This window comes from Herpailurus yagouaroundi, unplaced genomic scaffold (genome assembly GCF_014898765.1).
Source record: "Herpailurus yagouaroundi ecotype Mexico unplaced genomic scaffold, PumYag 217, whole genome shotgun sequence".
NCBI lineage: Eukaryota > Metazoa > Chordata > Mammalia > Carnivora > Felidae > Herpailurus > Herpailurus yagouaroundi.
Window position 1 is genome coordinate 6526859 of NW_024412448.1, and position 20055 is coordinate 6546913.

Here is a 20055-nt window from a genome sequence, read left to right on the forward strand (position 1 = left end):
TGCCCTGCGTGCGGCATCGCTTACACAGTGTTACCGAAGTGGCAAGACCGTCTCTTGAGCAGTACAGGAAGCACTCTTCTAAGTTACGTTAAATGGGTAAAAACCATGCGTGCGATAGTCTAAATCTACTTTCTGTGATTTTTCTCAAAAATAAGAAAATATTCTGTAATGGGATCTTCTGACCGGCTTTCCAAGTTTATGACATTTGTCCCTTGACCACAGTTTCACATAAAGAGTAACATTTTATATTTAGTCTAATTTTAAAAAAAGGGACGATAATGTCACGATTCACGGTATGGCCTTGTGCACATGGGAGGAGTGGGCGGTGCTCTGGAGTAACCTTCCGGGTGCGGAGATCCCAGCCAGCGCTGCCAGGCGGCCGTGGTCACGCCCTGGCGGTTCCGGCGGCACTCCTCCGTCCTGACGCAGGCCCTTGAGGTTTCCGTGCACGTGTCTCGATGGTCGTGTTTGTTGAAGTCTAAGCAGTGAGGACAGGAATCTGTCATGGTGCTCAGATGGATTGGGGTGTGCAGAGCTGTGTTGGTGCACGCCAGCCCGGCCCCCCCACTGTCACCTGAGTCTGCTTTGCGTCCTGTGTCCCTGTCCCCTCTTCTGTCCCTGACTGCGGCCCTCTTGTCTGAGGAGAGTCTGTCTGCTCACGCGGTGCTGTCACCCAGCCACACTGGTGGCTTCTGCCCCTACAAACTCACCGTCCGCGGGGCCTGTCTCGCTCGTGAGGGGGGCATCACATCCACTGTGAGCATTCATTTTCGGAGTGAATAGGACTGCACTGGTTCTATTTTTTTTTACGATTTTATTTTATTTTTTTTAAGATTTTATTTTTTTTTAAGATTTTGTTTTTATTTTGAGAGAGAGAGAAAGCACAAGCAGGGGAGGGGCAGAGTATCCAAAGCGGCACAGAGCCTGACGCGGGGCTCGAACCCACAAACCATGAGATCATGACCTTACCCAAGGTCAGATGCTTAACCGCCTGAGCCACCCAGGCGCCATCATGCATCATGCATTCCTGACCCCTCCTGGATTTATTCCCCTAAGAGTGAAATCATGTATTAAAATCGCCTAATAAAAAGTCTCAAGTCTGTTTTGATCTGAGCTACTGCTAAAGTACATCTGCTCCAGAAGCTGGCGGGGCTCGTCCAGTTTTCTCACTGCTGCCTCGCACATTTCTGAGGTCTTAAGGAGCGTGTGTTCAGGAAGGAAGGCAGCGGCCCTGTTGTCACTTTCTTTCAGAGGAGCTGACCCGGCAGTATCTTGCTGACCTGCAGAGCCCAGAGGAGCTGACCCGCTGCGGCTTCTCGCTGGCTCTGGGTGCCCTCCCATGCTTCCTCCTGAGCGGCCGGCTGCAGCAGGTGAGGTGCCCCGAGCCCTGCGAGGTGGGCCTGCTGGGGGAGGGGCCAGGCAGGATCCCACCACAAATCCACACCCGTCCAGGTGAGTGGCTGTGAGGACGGCAGCAGGGTGCTACTCTTCAGGGTGCCTGGTGGATGGTCTCATGTGACCGGAGGGACGTGGAGGGGCTGAGTGCTAGTCCGATGGAGGGAAGCTGTTGCTGTGTCTGTGGAAACACACTTGCCTTTAGACGTGTGCTGTGTCCTCTTCCTCCTGCCCCAGATGCCTTGGGGTTGGAGGCACTGCACGGACCTCCTAAAACTCAGGTACCCGGCTCTCAGGACCTAACGGCCCTTGGAGAAGTAGTAGATCGAGATACTGAGTCAACTGATCATTGGTCACAATGTCCAGCCCTGGGCCATGGGATGGAAAGGTGGCACTGGGGGCGCCCTGCGGAGGTGGTCTGCCCGGGGCACGTTCTGTCGGTAACTGGTTACCATCTTTCAGGTGCTGGCAGGCCTGGGAGCTGTGACCCTCATTCGTCCCGAGGATGTGAGCTTTGCTGAATCCAGGCGGGATGCCTTGAAGGCGATCTCGAGGTGGGTCCCCGGGCTGGCCCCCAAGTCTCTGCCCTCTCCTGCGCCAGCGACCAAACACTGAGGGCTCCAGAGAGCCCACTATCGCACCATGACTCTACTTTGAAGCAACATTGTAACTTTTTATTTTCTCGCTGGTTGTCGCTTTGGTGAATGTTAACCTTCTGTGCTTTAGGAACAGCAGGCCAGCTCGCAACTGGGGCGTGAGCCTTAGCTGGAGTCTGGAAGTGCTGTGTGGAGCGGTCTGTGGTGCCGGCCACATGTGCACACACGCCAGGACGTGCTCTCCTCTCTCGTCCAGATTCTCTCCTGCTCTGCATGACACTACTCCTTTCTTCTTGTCAGGATGGAGGGCGGGGGGCCAGGGGGCACAGGTCAAACGTTGGGAAATGTGATTTTGGGGGAAAGGTGTCATTCGCCGTGTGCCAGCAAGGAAGAAGCTCTGGAATTCTGCGTCTACGTCTGAGGTTGTCCTGTTCCGAGCATTTCCTGTTGGGAAAGATGGGGCCTCAGACACTTGCCATATTTCACATGTTTTTAATTTCAGGGTTTGCCAGACGGTTGGCGTGAGGGCAGGAGGGGCCCCAGACGAAGTTGTATGTGAAGCGAACGTCTCTCAGATTTACCGCACGCTGCTGGGCTGTCTGCGCGACTACACCACCGACAGCCGTGGGGACGTGGGCGCATGGTAAGGTGGCAGGCGCGCCGGGCCCTCTGCTCGTCCTGGCGGGAGTAGCTTTGCGGGTGGACGGGGCTATGTCCAGCGTCTCCTGTTCACGGTCCTTGCCCGGTCGTGTGTTCCTGGGACAGCACAGCATCTGCGGGCCTGGCTCTCCGCTGCGTTCCTCTCTTCTCTGAAAAGCACGAAGTTGTAACACGGACGCTGATGTCGCTTCCTCGTCCCAGCCCCTGTGGTCGGCTTTCCAGTTCTCTCTTGAGAAAGTTCACACAAACGGAGCCCCCAGCGTAGCCATTTAGGGCAAGAAGGGGCCAGACTACTTTGGAGGAGGAAGGAGCTGGGCACTGTGGACCTCGGCTCCTTGTGCCGGGAAACAGGAAACCAGGAGGAAACCGGTGCAACTGTGCCCGCGAGGAAGCCCCCAACACCCTGTTGCAGCCTGAGCCGTGAGAAGGCTGTGGCCGTGGCGCTCTGTGTCTTTGTGTCGTGTCTGTTCTTACGTCAGTAGCTGTCGCCTTTCCAGCATCTCAGGCTGCTTTTCTGTCTGCTGTGAAGACCAGACCGTCTTGCCCTTTGACCGGCAGAGCTGAGAGCTGCTTGCACGACTTCTGTCTCCCGTTCTGTCTCCCGTTCCCGTGGTAGGGGCTGGCCGCGGTGGGGGTGTCGCTGGCATCCACGGAGTCACTTTTATTACGACGCAAACAGAAGTTGAGCTTTATGTTAAAGCTCAAAAGAAGAAAAAAGGAAACGAACATGTTTTCCCAAATCCGACAAGGTTTTGGCCACATTTTTTACATCTCCCCTGAGACCCTCCACTGCGAGCCCTGAAGCTCCACTCCTTTTTTTCAGTTTTTTCCTCTTCAGTTGTGTAAACTCTGCTAATTTATGTTCAGGTTCATTGGCTCTTTCCTGTGTCACGTCCATGCTGCCCTCCGGCTCACCTGGTGACATTCGAATCTGTGTCGTATCATTACAGGTTCCTTTTGGTCTCTTCCCCACTTTCTGTGTCTGCCGACCTTTCCGCCTTTTCATCTGTCAGGATGTTCCCTCGCCCCACGGGCTGCTTCCCTTCCCTCCTTCTCAGCCTCCAATGGTGTTAGGGACACGACTCGCGTGGGCTCCTGACAGCCTTGATATGTCCTCGTAGATGCAGGCACCTCCCTAATTCCTGTGTCCTTGGGGAGGCCAGACAGCTGCCTTGTGGCCCCTGCAACAGCAAAGCCCCAACCCCTGTACTTCTCTGTCCCTGTGGGACGAGGGCCACGGGGCTGCACCCATCGGGGTCTGTGTCAGTGATGACGATCTGACCCCAGCCTGGGCTCACTTGTGCGCCTTGGAGAGTGGGTCCTTCCTCCTGCTGCTTTGTGGGGGGCGGGGGCGCGTGTGGTTTTGGAGCAGATTCTGGCTCTGGGCGGTTTGCTGTGGGGACGGGTTCCTTCACCCCTCCCGAGGGTGCTAATGGCTTTTTTGTGGCCAGTGGGCCTGGACTGAGTACAGAACTGTGGTCTCCATCTCGCTCCTGCATGGGCGTGGTGACCCCTGTAAGGGCCCATCTGTCACCTCACGTGGCCCTGGTCATCCTGACTCCTCACAGTTCAAGCTAGAAGGATGGTGGGTTGTCATGGGTCCCTCAGTGGTACAGACGCTGACGTCTGTGAGGAGGAAGCTCGGGTGGGCTGTGCACACGGGTACTCGTGTCCTTCCCGAGGGCCCACCATTGGGGAGCGCGTGTCAGAGCCCAGTGACGTTTGGTCCTTTCTCAGAGATTCCTACTCTCAGTAGAAAGTCTCCAGTGTTCGTTTATTTTTTCTATCTCTGTTCCTTCAGCACGTCCCTCGCGGTGGTTCCTGCGGCAACCCTGCATCTGTTTCTTTTGTCGTCTTTTGCTATTTTAACACCTGGTCTTTTTTTGCTTTTCTGTCTATTCCTTGTGGTGTTCATTCTATCCAGAAATTGTACGTTCAGAATTGTGGAGGCTTTGGGAATGCACTTCCCTGCAGGGATCACGAAGGTTCCATCCGTCAGGCCTGCGGTGTGGGTGCAGATTGCCTGATGCCTTCAGCAAGCAGTCGGGTCGTGGCTGTGTGGCCTCCCAGCTGCCCAGGCCCGGCATTTGGGACCCTGGCCCGTGCTTGCCCTGCCAGGAGCTGGTGAGGCCCCGGGGGCGTGTGCAGCTTTGGGTTTGTCTTCTGTGCATCCCCACCACCTCTCCTGTGAGTGCTGTGCCCACAGACACTGGGGGTCCATGGGGACGCTCAGGCCTCCCGTCCCCCATGCCCTGCCCACCCTTGGCGTCTGTGTATTGGGTCCTGAGCAGCATCTGGTTGGCAGCCTTGCCCCAGGGACAGTCTGCCCAGCTCCTGTGAGCCCCCTCAAGGCCAACTTGTGCCTTGAGCGCCCCACACCTGCGCTCGGTTCGTCCGCCAGGCTCCCGTGGGCCAGGACCTCCGTCTGTCGGAGAGGGCAGGTCTGTGGTCCCTGCTGCTCAGCTGTGTCCCCAGTCTGAAGTGCCGCTTTCACCCTGGGTCGGTCAGTGATGCTACAGGCTCAGGTTTTCACGGCGTGGAAGCTTCGTTTTCTTCAGCGTGAGTGAATGTGGAGTGAGTCTGTGAGAGCAGAGAGTGACATTCCGGTCACCCGCTGCACACGTCTGTCCCGACGTTTCTGTGCCGGTTTTGGGGTAGAGTCATGGTGTTTGTGCGCACACTGGGGACGTGGCATCTGCCTTCGGGCGTCAAACGCGCATCCTTGCTGGTGGAGCGTGGAGAAAGCGCTGTTGTCAGCTGCCTGTACTGGGTTTGGTGGATGTTTCTTACTGAAGCGATGGTCAGTCTCTGAAACTCGCTCTGGTTGAGGGTGTGTGGCCGACAGGTCACATGGCGCCTGGGCTCTTCACTGCATCGTTGTCCCTGCAGGGTCCGTGAGGCCGCTATGACCAGTCTGTTGGACCTGATGCTCCTGGTGGCGAGGGAACAGCCAGAACTGATCGAGGCCACTGTGTGAGTGCCCCCTGTGTGGGGGTTGGGTCCGGCCTGCGGGTGGGTGCCTGCATCAGGGGTGCGGCCGGGGTCTCTTGGGCCTCCCTTCCCTCCCACCCACCCCACCCCACCCCACCCCACCCCACCCCAGCTCACCGCTTCGACCCAAGACCTGGTGCTCAGGCCTCTGAGGTGTCAGGTCTGCTGCGGTGGCTGCCGTGCTTGTGGGGTTGCTCTGGGTGGTGCCCTGGGCTCACACGGGGCTAACGGCCTTGCTCTTGGTTTGCAGCTGTCAGCAGGTCATGTGTTGCGTGGCCCAGCAGGCAAGTGAGAAGATCGACCGGGTCCGCGCACACGCCGCCCGCGTGTTCATGGCCCTGCTGCATTCTGGTGGCTCCCCTGTCCCCCACGTGCCCCATCGAGAAGAGCTGGAAAAGCTCTTCCCCAGGTACGGGAGGCCGGGATCCCCGACCCCCAGTGGGCACGGGCGACCCTCCAGCTTGTCGGCTCACTGTCTGCAGGTCCGACATGGCCTCTGTGAACTGGAATGCGCCGTCCCAGGCCTTCCCTCTCGTCACCCAGCTCCTGGGGCTGCCTGCCTACCGCTACCACGTCCTGCTGGGGCTGGCCGTGTCTGTGGGCGGCTTGACGGAGTCCACGGTAAGGAGGCCTCTTCCCAGGTCCACGGTTGTGGGAGGCGTCTGCCCGGGGGCTGGGGCAGTGTGGGAGGTTCGAATGGGCACACACGGTGTCTGGCGCCTTTTCGGGTGGCAGCCGGAGGCTGAGAGGTGCATTCTGGGAGGCCTGCTGTCGCCTTGTGTGCTGTTTTTTTCCCGCTTTGGGGGTCAAAGTGGGGTCAAGGGTCCACCCCTTCCCCTGGCCTTGGGTTTCCAGGGCAGGACCCCCAAGGGTGGCATTAACCTCTCACAAGAGTGGGCCGGTGTGCCCACTAGGAAGAGTACGGAATTACGAGGAACACTGCGGGGAGCTTCTGTGCGCGTGGCATCTCGCCACAGGCAACACAGAACAGTGTGGTTTTGTGCTCTCTGGGCTTGTTGGCACACGTGGACTTCACTTGCCAGCTGCTGCTTGACCCTCTTTGTCTTCGTCTGTCTTCTTCGCGCTGTCTTTCCTGGATAGGTTTGGTCTGTTGGGTGCGTTTTCCGTCACCTGCTGTCCTTCCTGCTGGTGTAGCAGTCATGCGGTCCCTTAACACAGTCTCCACTGGACCCAGAAGCAGTGTCGGGGGCGGGGGGGCACGTGTCCTCCCCTGCGCGGTCACACGCAGGCTTCCACGGGGACGGCCGTGCATCTTCTGTCATCTGCCCTTGCCCTCGGGGGCTGCTGCCGCGGGAGCCCCGTCTGGTGGTGCCGCCCGCCGCCCAGCCCCGCTTGGTGCTCGGCAGCTGCCCTCTGACGCTCCCACCTGTGATCTGTGGGAATTCCTTGTCCGCCCAGTGGTGTGTTCACGGTTCCCATCTCCTCTGGAACGTTCTCTGCCCTCCTCGTTCTCGTTCAGGGTTTCCACGCCCCACATTTCCACCTATGCTCTGTCCTCCCTGGTTTTCAGACTTCTTTTCCAGGTGCTATTGTGTTCTGCAGCTTTTTATTTTTTAAGTTTACTTTTATGTATTTTGAGAGACAGCAAGCAGGGGAGGGGCAGAGAGAGAGAGAGAGGGAGGGAGGGAGGGAGGGGGAGAGAGTCCTAAGCAGGCTCCATGCTGCCAGTGCAGAGCCCGATGCAGGGCTTGATCCCATGAACTGTGAGATAGTGTGTGACCTGAGCCGAAATTGAGAGTCGGAGGCTCCACCAACTGAGCCCCCCGGGCGCCCCCCTCTTGTGCTTTTGCACTGTGGGCTTATCCCTGTAATTGTGTTTTCCCTGACAGGTAACCGATAGCATCTCCATGTCCCTCATCTCATAGTTACGGTACCTGCGCTCTTAGGTGGGGCCTGAGTCCGCTCGCTTCCTCTTGTTGACTCATTGCCAGTGACTCACTATCCTGGGTCTGTGCGTGGAGGCGTGTGACGCCGGTCTGGGTGGGGGGGGGGGGCGCTGCCTTTGCCGCTGTGGGCAGTGTCGCAGGGCTTGGTAGGAGCAGGGTCTCCTGGGCGCCAGCCTCCAGCTGCCGGTTGGCTGCAGGGCACCTGGATCCCTGCTGTGCCCGCTGCCGGCTGTGTCCGCATCCACGTTGGTCACTGTGCACGGGACCAGCTCTGTGTCAATTCCTTCTGCTAGTCCATTGGGGTCCGTGGGGAGGGTGTCTGAGTATCTGCTCCCCTGACCTGACCTGCTTCCTGGGAGCCCCTCTGCAGCCTCCACTGAGGCCAACTTGGGGTCGTTGTGGCAGGTTTAGTGCTCAGTCTGTGCTGCTGCCCCAGGGGAAGCATTTCCGTGTCAGTGCTCATTCCGCGTCTCTGCCTGTGCCCCGTCTGGCAGGACATTTCGAAGACCCACGTGCTCTGTGGCTCCATCCCCTCGGCTCCCTAGTGGATGTTCCAGCGTGACCATCGAGGTCGACCCTGGGGCAGGTGGCGAGGGGGCGGTGGTTTTGTCACCGTCACGAGAGTGCTTTCGCTGTTGCAGGTCAGGTACTCCACGCAGAGCCTCTTTGAGTACATGGCGGGGATCCAGAAGGACCTGCGGGCCCTGGAGGGCTTCAGCGGGACCCTCCTGCAGGTCTTTGAGGACAACCTTCTGAACGACAGGTACGGGCCGGGGCCTTCGCGACGGTTCTCAGACCTCCAGGGTGTCGATTGTTCTCATTGGGATTTCACTTCAAGGGAGCGGTGAGGTAGATCCAGGTGGGACCCCGGGTGCCCCCAGCTCGCGGGACTCCACTGGCCACACCACCATCACGGCGCCAGTGGAACTAGCACGCCTGTATGCACTGGGCGTGAAGACGACCCAGGCTGTGAGCCTGGGAGGGTGAGTGTGGATTTTCCATGAGGTGACATCTCCCCAGTCTGTGCACGGACGCGTCCACTATGTAGGCAGGGTCTCTGCACGCCAGGACCGAACATCACAGCAACAGTTGGGGGATGTGTTTTCTGAGCATCTTTGCCACGCTGTTTTGCTAACTGCTTTTCCACGAAGGCGATACGGACCCTGACCCTGGGATGGGGTGTTCCCTGAAGTCCTCTGACAGGGTTCAGACTCAGTTCAGGACTCAGTTCTCAACTGTGGGTTATAGCGGTGTGGCCACAGGCCGTCACCAGGCCATCCTGTCTGTGAGAAACAAACGGGAGTTTAGCCATTGGAAGTGTGAGTGACGTCTCATGAAATGCACACGGAGGGTGCAATTCGATGGACTCTGTCAGCAGCCCGAGACCATTCACGACACGACACGCTCATCCCCCAGAAGCGCCCTGCACCCTCCCAGCCCCAAGGCAACTGCTCATCTGCTTTCTGTCACTGGAGCTTGTTTGGCATTTCCAAAACACATTTTTTTTTTTAACGTTTATCCATTTTTGAGAGAGAGAGAGCATGAGTGGGGGAGGTAGAGAGAGGGAGACACAGAATCAGAAGCAGGCTCCAGGCTCCAAGCTGTCAGCACAGAGTCTGACGTGGGGCTTGAACTCACAGGCTGTGTGATCTTGACCTGAGCCGAAGTCGGATGCTCAACCGACTGAGCCACCCAGGTGCCCCAAACCTTTTAAATGAAAATGTAAAATTCAGTTGTTTTAAAAATGCTCACATTTTGTCATACAAGACTCACTGTTGTTTTGTACAATTAGATTTTCTCACTTATGTAGCACTTTCTTTGCTCTGTGCTCCTTCTTAGATTTTGGCTTTACAATCTGTGATCACTTTTCTTTTGGCTGAAAAGCATCCTTTTGACTTTCCTTTGGGAGGGTCCTCCTGGTAGAAAACTGCATCACTAGAAATAAAAGCAAATGGTCTTCAGTCTGAATAATGTCTTTTTTTTTTCTTTTATTGGGGGGGAGGGGCAGTAGGAGAGAGAGAGAGAGACAGACAGAGAGAGACAGAGACAGAGAGAGAGAGAGAGAGAGAGAGAGAGAGAGAATCCCAAGCAGGCTCCATGCTCAGCACAGAGCCCGACACGGGGCTCAAACCCATGAACCCTGAGATCGTGACCCGAGCCAAAGTTGGACGCTTATCCAACAGAGCCCTCCAGGTGCCCCTTGAGTTTTGAGATTTCTCACCTGCGCTGCACAAACCCTTCGTCAGACACCCTCTTCTGGGGCGGTGGCTTGTCCTTCATGCCCTTGGCCGACTCTGAGCAGGTGCCTGCATGCTCTCCAGCTTCTCCCCTGTGGTTTTGCAGGTGTGTTTGTTGTCAGGCAGAGTCCTAGCCTGACTCAAGGCCATGAAGGTTTTCTCTTATGTTTTCTAGAAGACTCCTAGTTTTGGGTTTTATGTTTAGACGTAAGGTCCATTTTGGGTTACTTTCTGTGTGTGACATGAGTGACGGATCCGGGTCCGTGTGTTGGTTCCGCCTGTGAGTGTCCAGTGTGTTGAAAGACTGTCCCTTCCACGATGTTGCTTTTTCATCTTTTCGTAAATTGTGAACGTGTAAGCTTGTTTCTGGACTTCTCTGCTCTTTGGTTTATGCTGTCCCCAATCCCTCGAGCTTTGTGGCTGAAATTAAGTGGTGCCAGCCCGGCTGTCTCTTCCCTTAGTTGTTGGGGCTTTCCTTGATCTTAGCATTTCCATATGAATTCTTCAGTAGGTTTGTCATTTCGTACACCATGTTCTGCCTGGATTTGGATTGGGATGGGGTCGGCTCTGGGGTTGGCGCCTGGCCCTCAGCGCTTGCCTTCTCCTCTCAGGGTGTCTGTGCCGCTGCTGAAGACGCTGGACCAGATGCTGGCCAACGGCTGCTTTGACCTCTTCACCGTGGAGCAGAAGTAAGTGTGCCCCGCTCGGTCCCGCTCTGTCAGGTAAGCCTTGGAGCGCGCCTTGTAGAGATGAAGCGATGAGATGCCGGAGATGAGAACCTAGAAGGTGATTTTCTGCGCATTCAGGAATGGTCCGTGCCATCAAGAGGCTTCGGCTGCCCTCCGGTGAGGCTGGGGCTGTGCCTCGGCTGGGCTCCTATGGTAGCACTGGTGCCCAGGTGGGAAGAGACCTAATGAGGTGAGGCGTCTGTGCTGTCATGGTGGCAGGTCTGGTGCTGAGGCTGGAGAGGCCCGCACGGACGGAGGAGGACAGAGTGGGTCCGCGGGGGGCTGGCCAGGTGTGGGCACAGAGGATGGGTGCACAAGGGTTCTTCGGACACCCTAGTGCAGGGACACACAGCAGCCCTGGGTCAGCTCCTGGCCAGCGAGCTCTGGCGTCGAGGTCATGGCGGCTGGTGTATCTCATTAGGGCCTGATGATTTCCACTGGATCCCAGGCTTTGAGGGCTTTGCCTCTGGGCTGGGCCTTTTGTGCCCTGTGGGTCGCCTGGAGCCTCCTCCTCCTGGGCACGTTTCAGGGACGTGGGAAGAGCCATGCCAGGTGGGCCCTGAGTGGCGTTTTCTCACGTGCACTGTCTCCCACTCTGTTTGCTCCTGGCGACAGCCTTTGTGGGCTGTCGGCTCTGCTCCTCGGTGGCACTGCTGCCACCGTGTCCCCTCCGCACTCACCTTTGCCTCTTGGGCCTCGGTGATCACCGTCCTCGGCAGTCTGCAGCCACGTGAATTTCGTTGGGCGTTAGTGTCAGGTGGAGGCTGAGTCCGGTGCCTGTGCCTCCATTTTTGCTGCGTCACTGACTCCCTGGTGTCCAGCGCCATCTGCACCCGGGACTCGCCAGCCTGGCTGTGGGACGGGGTCCTTGTACGGATCGCGTCACTTGGCTTGCCGAACGTTTTGTTTCGAGACCTAAACGCAGATTTTCCTGGCTTAAAATTTTTGAAAGAAACAGGAGAAAGTGTCTCGTTAACAAACACGGCTCATTTTATTTCTGGGCAGTTTTGTAGTTTTGTCAGTTCTTTCCTTTTTTAAAAAAAATTTTTTTTTTAACGTTTATTTATTTTTGAGACAGAGAGAGACAGAACATGAACGGGGGAGGGTCAGAGAGAGAGAGGGAGACACAGAATCTGAAACAGGCTCCAGGCTCTGAGCTGTCAGCACAGAGCCCGACGCGGGGCTCGAACTCACGAGCCGTGAGATCATGACCTGAGCCGAAGTCGGACGCTGAACCGACTGAGCCACCCAGGCGCCCCTCCTTTTTTTTTTTTTTAAAAGTAGGTTTCAAGCTTGGCACGGAGCCCGATTTGGGGCTTGCACTTATGAACCGTGAGATCATGCCCTGAGTTGAGACCAAGAGTCAGACGCTCAAACAACCAAGCCACCCAGGCACCCTGGTGGTTTTGTCTGTTTCTGCTTTGGGTGTCTGGTCTTCTGTTCTGGAGCGTGCGGGTGTAGGTTCAGGCTTGTGTTTCAGTGGCCCGTTTCGTTATTCTGTTGCTGCTTAGTTTTATACTGTGTCTGCTCTTGTGCTGATCAGGCTGCACCAGCTTCTTGTGACTTTGAACTTGTACCTTTCTCTGTTCTGTGACTCCTGTCTTCACGTACTTAAATTTGGTGCATCTCTTATGAGCAGGATGAAACTCAGTCGGACCTCCTCTGACTGTTAAACTGGCTCATTCGGCCTCGGAGCTGCTTCTATGGATGTTTTCCACTGGTCCTGCCTGCTGCGCATCCCTCCTTCCTCCCTGTTTGATCAGTTAAATGATTTTTATCATTCAGCAGCACTGTTCACTTTCTGTTTTTTCAGTGGCCACTCTGTCAAAGTCTCACTTTCTCTGTTTTGCCCTCTTCCTGCACAAAACTGAGGACATTAACATGTTTATGGACTTCCCTTGGGTTATGTGAGCTCATCACGTGTTGTATCGTAGGTACGTTGTCACTTAGTTTTGTGCGGTTGACGTCTGTGTTAAGTTACCCACATACTTGCTGCCGTCTGTGTCCTCCCGTGTCTGCCCCGGGCCCCGCTCCGTGTCTACCCAAAGGTCCTCCTTTCCAGGTCCCTCTAGTGAGGCCCGCTGGCAGTAAATCCTTTATGATTTTGTTTGCGAGTTACTTTCAGAGCACATAGGACTCTAGGCAGACGTTTTATTTCGGGACCGAAACCTCTTTCTTGTTCTGACTTCCATTGCTTTTGAGATGTTGCCTGTAAGTCTGGAGTCTGACAGAGGCAGTCTGGGTTTTCTGCCTCCTTTGAAGTTTTCTCTCCAAGAAATCTCCACTGCCCATTCAATGGGTCTAGTTGTTGATTACATACTTGTCTGTCCTGCCATAACTTTGTTAAACTTGAAAACGTGATTTTGTTTTCTGTGTTCTAGAAAAATCTGTAGACGCTCTGCCCCTCCCCTGCCCCAGCTCCCCCAAGGCCACGCTGCATCCCACGACCTGTCCTCCACCTATGATTCTTTCCTGACACATTTCTTCTTCTCCTCCTCCTCCTCCTCCTTTTTTTTTTTTTTTTTTTAACACTTATTCATCTTTGAGAGACAGAGAGGGAGAGAGAGCATGTGATTGGGGGAGGAGCAGAGAGAGAGGGAGACACAGAATCTGAAGCAGGCTCCAGGCTCCGAGCTGTCAGCACAGAGCCTGATGCGGGACTCGAACTCACTGGCCGCGAGATCATGACCTGAGCTGAAGTCGGACGCTTAACTGACTGAGCCACCCAGGTGCCCCATCTCCTGGCACATTTCTGACCCAAGCAGAAAACGGCCAAGTTGAGGTGTGCGGTTCTTATTTTCGGTTTTTGTATTTTTCAGATGCAGCTTTTTCTTTAGTTTGTTTCCCAGCCTGCCAGCTTTTTGCCCTCCTGGACATGGTGTTGGGGTCTTTCCGTGTGCTTCTGGTCTCTGTCCTCGTTGGGCTGTCTGGTTTCTACAGCCCATGGCGTTGGGGGTTGGGCTTTCTCATTTGTCTGCTTACTCGTCGTCCAGATGCCGAGCGTGTGCAGGTAACCTGTGGCCACGGCGTCTTTGTTCGCCCTTTCTAGGCCTCGAGGGCAGCGGTAGCAATCCAGACCCTCCCAGCTCCACATCCCAGAGAGGTGCTCCCCCACCTGGGGGTCGCCTTCTAGGTCTGGCAGGTGCATACCTGTGTCGAGACCGAGCTCTGGGTCTCCTCTCAGCTGGAGGCTGGGGACAGCACACCGGGCTCCTCTGGCAGGTCGGTATGCCTTCGTTGTGACGCACCAGTGGTGCCAGGCTCACCTCTGGGAGTGGAGGCTACGGAAACTCCAGCTGCTGCCTGTAGAATGGTCTCTGGGTCCAGGCAGGGAGGGGCTTCTGTGCAGGTGGCTGTAAGCCAGCAGGTTCTCTCGCGGCCCAGACGCGGGTGTGCGGGAACAGACTGCAGCGGGACAGGAGAGCAGGTGGGGCCACAGAGCCACTTACACAGCAGACACTCAGTCCGCACAGTTCTGAAGGCAGGAGGTCTGAGGTCAAGGTGCCAGCGATTCAGGTCCTGGTTTGCAGAGAGACCCTTCCTGCTATCTTCACGCGGCAGAGGGCGGTCATCTCGTGTGTCTGTTCTCATGAAGACACTCATGCCATCGGGGGACTCAGACTCGTGACCTAATTGTGTCCGAGGCCCCAGCTGGTAATACCCTCACAGTGGGGATCAGAGCTTCAACATGTGAATTCGGGGGATGCAGACGTTCAGTCCAGGTCACAGATGTTTTGTCTGAGATGCTCATTACATCCCAGACGGATGGCTCTTCAAGGCTGGAGCCCAGTGGAAAGACGGTGGGTGGTGTGTGAACTGGGAGATCAGCAAGGGAGCGGGTGTAGACAGAGAAGGGACTGATGGCTCCGTGGGGTGTTGCATTTTTATGAGGAGGACGAGGAGCAGGAGGCGGCAAAGCCTCTGGGAAGCAGGCAGAGTTGGAGCACGTCACAGCAGGGTCGTTGGTGATCACGTAGGTTGGGGACGGCGTGCCTGTGGCCCCTACTGACACGGTGGCCACTTGGTCCCTGATGAGCATTTCGGTGAGCCATGGGGAGAAGCCTGTGGAGGCGAGGGGCTGGAGGTGCACACTGACCACTCTGGGTGACAGGGACGCGGAGGGGGCAGTCGGGGTGCCAGCTGATGGAGAGAGACTGAGGGCCACTGTCCCTGAGGACAGGACGTCTCCCCAGCAGCCGGGGAGGAGAGCACAGGGGCAGTAGAACCCCCCCCTCCCCCTCCCCGCATGGCTGCCACACCGGAGACAGAGGAGTGGATCTCTCTGGCAGGGACTTTGCTGTCCTGATCCCCCATATTGTCATCAGCTGTGCAGAGTGTAGGACACGTGTCCATGCTCTGGCCGCTGCCTGGTTCTCCTTGGCCCTGGGGCCAGGCCTGGTTATGAGATGGCCATCCCTTCCCTTGGTCCTGCGTTGAGGCCCCACTAGCTGGTGCTACCGTCTGGTGCACCTGATTCTTTCCCTTGTGGCGTGCCTGGGATCCACCTGCCCCCCGCCCCCCGCCCCCGTCGGCGAAGACGGGGAGGCGCGTGAAAGGGACAGGCGGCCGTCCGTCCTGTGCTGGTAAAGGAGCCCATTAACGTAACCTGTTGTGGTACCCTGAGGGACACGGCCCTCTGGTCACCTGGGCAGCGCTGCACCAGATGCCACAGTGGGTCCGTGCTCCGCGTGCTCTGAGAGCTCCTCTCTGGTGTCCCGTCCTTCCCTTGCAGCCACCCCTTCGGCGGGAAGCTGCTTGCGCTTTGCAAGGAGGAAATCAAGAAGTCTAAGGATGTGCAGAAACTGCGGTCGAGCGTCGCCGTGTAAGTCTCCAGTTCTCGTTGTGACGGTAAAAGGGTCTGTCAGGCGGGAGATACTCACTCTGGAGTCGGTGCTCCGACTTCCGTGGACAGCCTGTCGGCCTCAGGGGTCAGCGCAGATGGCCTCCGGGGAGGGGCTGTGTCTCTTCGGGGGCGTCCTCACCGGAGGCAGGTTTTCCTAGAAACAGACCCGATTCACCCGACACTGGAGAGGCGGACCGTGTTGTTCCAGTGGATGCTGGACGTGGGGCCACGCTCGCCCGGGTTCTGTGGGGGCGGACGCGGGGCCGTGCTCACCTGGGCCGTCACTCCCGCAGGTTCTGCGGGATGGTGCGGTTCCCGGGCGACGTGAGGAGGAAGGTGCTCCTGCAGCTGTGCCTGCTGCTCTGCCACCCGTTCCCTGTGGTGAGTGTGCTTGCGGCTCTCCCCGATCACGCGCTGGCACCTGGAGCCGTATCTGGGGGCAGCGCCGGGCTCACACCCCACAGGGTGCATGTGGGGGCCCCATGAATGGCGGGTGCTGCAGCCTGACCCACCCGGCTCATGTGTCCCGGGAGTTCCATTTTCCACCGGCTGAAAAACCACTCTTCAAATAATGCAAATGTGCCACTTTGCTGGGAGGCAAAAGTGATGCTTGTATTGGACACACTGGTTCTCAAAGTGGGGATCACTGGGCCGGCTGCAGCACCACCCCCCCCCAGAAATGCAGATTCTCAGGCTGCCCCACCTGCCGACTGAGGAACCCTGGGGGGTGGGCCCGGGGTTCTGAGACCACCCGCCCCACAAGGTGTTTTGCAGGCAGGCAACTCGAGAAGAAAACAGGGGAGGTGGGTTCCTGGGTGAGGAGCAGGGTTTGTTTTTTTTTTTGTTTTTTTTTTTTTTAATGTTTGAGAGAGTGCACATGCGAGAGGGGGAGGGGGAGAGAGAGAGAGAGACTGACCATCACAGAGCCCCATGTGGGGCTCGATCCCATGAATCGTGAGATCATGACCTGAGACAAAAACCAAGAGACCCTCAACCAACTGAGCCCCTGAGGTGCCCTGAGGAGGCGGGTTTTAGTGATGCATTTTAGTAAGAACAGTGTGGCCTCGCTCCTCCCTGATAAGGCTGCTGTGGGGCAGCAGGGAACAGAGCAGCCCACACTGCGGCTTGCTTGTCATGGGTCCAGCTGTGGCCAGGGCCCCAGGTCACTTTCTTCCTTTTAACAAGCTACATGGGTCTCAGGTTCCAGTCCGACCTGGGGGCGTGCCTGACCCCATGTCCCTGCTCCCTGAGCAGGGTTCTGTCACTCTGCTTGGGTTCTATGGGCCTTGTCTTCCTGCTGATGCGCTATGTCCTGCCCAGATCCGGAAGACCACGGCCAGCCAGGTGTACGAGATGCTGCTCACCTACGGTGACATCATGCGTGAGGACGTCCTGGATGAGGTCATGGCTGTGCTGGGCACCACGGCCTGGTGAGTGCAAGGTCCCTTCCCATCTCCCCACCCGGCCTGGTGCGGCACCTCGGTGAATAGGGATGTCCAGAGCGCCCCTTCCTGTCCCCGAGGTGTCCCCCAGAAACCCTCTGAAGGGGTGAGGAGAGTGAGGCTCCCAGCCCTCGATGGCGTTACCATGAGGTAGTGGCCCTGTTTGTACCCAGGGGGCTGGGCAGGCCCCGCGGACACGGGGAGGGGAGGAGGTGCCTCTAGTTCAGGTGGGAAAATGTTCAAAGTGAAAAGGTGGGTGGTTCTGATCACTGATTGGTTAGAAGCTAATTGTTTATTTCTCTCTGGGCCGCTTTTGTTAAGTAATTGCGTCATGGGCTCTGGGTGCTGATGGGGTCGGGGTCACTTTGGGAATGGCTCCTCCTGCCCCCGAACTGCAGCATCAGAAGTGCCAAGAGGGGAGTGGCAGGGGGCGGGGTTCACCCTTTGTGGGGACGTGCCAGCACTGTGGCCAGGGCCTCCAAGGGGACAGGTGCCGCCACGCCCAGCTCCCCACAGAGGAGGCTGTGGTGGCAAAGGCCACACGTGGATGTGTCCAAACATCAGAAAGGGTGGAAGGAGACCAGAGAGTAGGTGTTCCCCTGCCCTTGCCCCTCCCCCTCCCCCTCCCCAGCCCTCTCGTCCCAGATACCCGGTTCCTTCCCAGGGTGTCCAGGGCCTTTGGCTTCTCGTGGGTCCCTCAAGTCACAGCTGGGCCCCAGAGCTGGTTTTAGGTGCAGTGTCCTGAGGTGTCGTTTGCTTTTGGACTTGGTAAGTTGGGACAGCAGGTGTGTTACGTGGGGGCGGGGCTGATGGAGAAGGATGCGTGGACAGTGCCGAGAGCGGGAAAGGCACAGCCCGTGAGCGCAGGCTTGATCGGGTGCACCAGATAACAGGTCACAACAGCCGTGTGGGGGATGCTGCTGCGTTCTAGGCACCCTGCGTGCTCACGTGCGCACATGCTCACCCACACGTGCCATCTACAAGGCGACGGCTGTGCTCACTGCCCATCTTAGGCCAGGCGGTGGCCCATGGAGGCACCGGTGGTAAGGTTGGTGCGCTCGCATCAGCAGGTGAGAACACGCATAACCAGCTTACGTGTGTTTCCCCTGAGATTGTGACCTTCCTAGGAGGGCTGAGCTGTCCACAGAGCCCCAGAGGCCGGCTCCCGTGCTCGGGCGTGAAGGACAAAACAGGGCCTCTGGTTTCAGGGCTTCCTGGAGGTTTTCAGGGATACATAGATCTTGGGGAGGAGGGAACTCTGGTGAACGTCTTTGCCAAGCCGCTCATGAGAGCTCCAGAACCGAAAATGTGGGCTCGGGAGGTGTGGGTGACCCACGTTTTGAACAGCCGGGCCGCTGACCTAACCCCGTCCCCAGGGCCCGCCCTGCAAACATCTGTGGGGAGCGTGTGAGTTCTCGCTGTGGAGGGTGCTGCCACGTGGTCAACTCCAGGTCACTTGCGGCCCATGGCTCCGGCCCTCCCCCCTCACCGTGTGGGGTGCACGGGGCCCTTTTCCCACCACACTTGGTGTTGGACTAAAGTCCAGAGAATTTTAAAGTAATTTTTTCTTGTTTCAAAAGAAAAATATAACTTAATCTTTATTTTTTTAATGTTTTTTATTTATTTTTGAGAGAGAGAGAGAGGGTGTGAGCAGGAAAGGAACAGAGAGAGAGGGAGACACAGAATCCGAAGCAGAGTCCAGGCTCCCAGCTGTCAGCACAGAGCCCAGCGTGGGGCTTGAATTCATGAACCGCAAGATCATGACCTGAGCCAAAGTCGGACGCTCAACCGACTTGAGCCACCCAGGCAGCCCTTTAATCTTTATTTTTAATTAAAGTGATAAGCAGCTTTTGAAGTCCAATAAAACTCAAAAAACCCACCTGCCCTACCTTCTCGGGCCTTAGCGTTTCTGTCCGTGTCGGGCCACCCGTCTGGGGCCACACCTCCCCCCCCAGTTGCCCCCGCACCTGAGGGAGGGTTTGGCAGCTGCCGATTTCCCTGGTCTCCACCGAAGCAGAGGTGCTGGGGTCCTGTGCACCCGGAAGCAGCTCCTGAGAGCTTCAAACGTGAGGCAGGTCCCAGCTCGAGCACCGTGCCATGGCTGACGCTGCTCCTGCCTCTTCTTCCCCAGGGATGCGGAGCTCCCGCTCGTCAGAGGCCAGCGGAACCGCCTGTGTGACCTCCTCGGTGTGCCCAGACCTCAGCTGGTCCCCAAGGTAGCCGCGCGGCCCTCGGCCACACTGGGAACCTGGGGCCCTTCCCACACGAGGCCTCTAAGTGCAGCTCCCAGGAGCCACTGTCCCGAGCTCCAGTCTGGGACGTTCTGGGTCACGTTGACTACTGGGCGCGTGCCTTACCCCGCCTGCCCCGTGTACACTCTGCTGGCTCCTCCTCCCAAAGCGAGAGGAGTCTCACAGGCTCCTGCGTGCATGTCCCCACCAGGCGTGTGTCAGGTGTGTCCTGTGGGCACTGCTCCCAGACACGTCCTCTGCGCCACCAGCCCTCAGCGGAGTTGTCAGTGACCTAGTTCATTCTCTCAGATGTGCTCCTCCGTCACGGCCGAAGGGAGGCTGCCTCGGGCCGGTTTCCACCATCACTACCTCCCTGGATACACGTCTGGTCCTGGGACTCTGTCACCCCAGGGTTTCCACGCCCCTGGCCTGTGCACTGTGGCTGCGGTGTCCTGAGGTTGCAGGGCCCTGAGCTGTCCCTCCAGGTTCTGCGTGACCATCAGGTTTTAGGCTCTCGTGTGTGTGCTTGCAGGGAATCAGGACAGACTCACGGTCAGTGTCTCCTCAGGCCGTGGGCTCTGCCAGAGCGCAGCGGCACATTCTGTGACCGCTGGGGACGGGGCTGGTTCCTTGGCCCCTCGCATTGGCTGTATTCCCCCGGACCTGGGTTTGGACCCTGGCTGCTGCCGAGCTTTTATTGAGCAAGAACATCCACGCGGGAGCGCGTGCGGTCCGGCTCTGTGCACACACGCAACGGGCACCTGGCTCAAGGGTGGAGCCCCCGCGCGGGCTGCCGGGCTAGAGTGTTGCTGCACGAGATGCTGGTGAGCAGATTCCAGAAGGTGCTCGGTCGGGCTGCGTGTGCGGTGCAGGTGGTGGGCGCGGCCAGCACCCCATCTGCGGTTGTTGGCCTGTGGGTCCCCTTCAGCGTTTTTGTCTCTGGGCTCTGTGGTGTGCATGGGCCCTGGGATTGTATCTGCAAATATCTGCTTGGGGGCAGGGGGCGCGGCTTAGGGTTCTGGGCT

At 57.5% G+C, this 20055-nt stretch overlaps 1 protein-coding gene across 2 annotated transcripts in view; it reads left to right on the forward strand.

Annotated features, from left to right (window-relative positions):
* TBCD (tubulin folding cofactor D) overlaps positions 1–20055 on the forward strand; it is a 160181-nt gene that overhangs the window by 137714 nt on the left and 2412 nt on the right. For both annotated transcript variants that reach the window (XM_040456753.1, XM_040456752.1), the window contains 12 exons: positions 1252–1370; positions 1858–1949; positions 2494–2634; positions 5541–5624; positions 5893–6051; positions 6125–6263; positions 8191–8312; positions 10398–10475; positions 15247–15336; positions 15651–15738; positions 16678–16787; positions 18931–19015. In XM_040456753.1, coding sequence (XP_040312687.1) covers positions 1252–1370; positions 1858–1949; positions 2494–2634; positions 5541–5624; positions 5893–6051; positions 6125–6263; positions 8191–8312; positions 10398–10475; positions 15247–15336; positions 15651–15738; positions 16678–16787; positions 18931–19015 — 1307 coding nt within the window. The remainder of the gene's footprint in view (positions 1–1251; positions 1371–1857; positions 1950–2493; positions 2635–5540; positions 5625–5892; positions 6052–6124; positions 6264–8190; positions 8313–10397; positions 10476–15246; positions 15337–15650; positions 15739–16677; positions 16788–18930; positions 19016–20055) is intronic.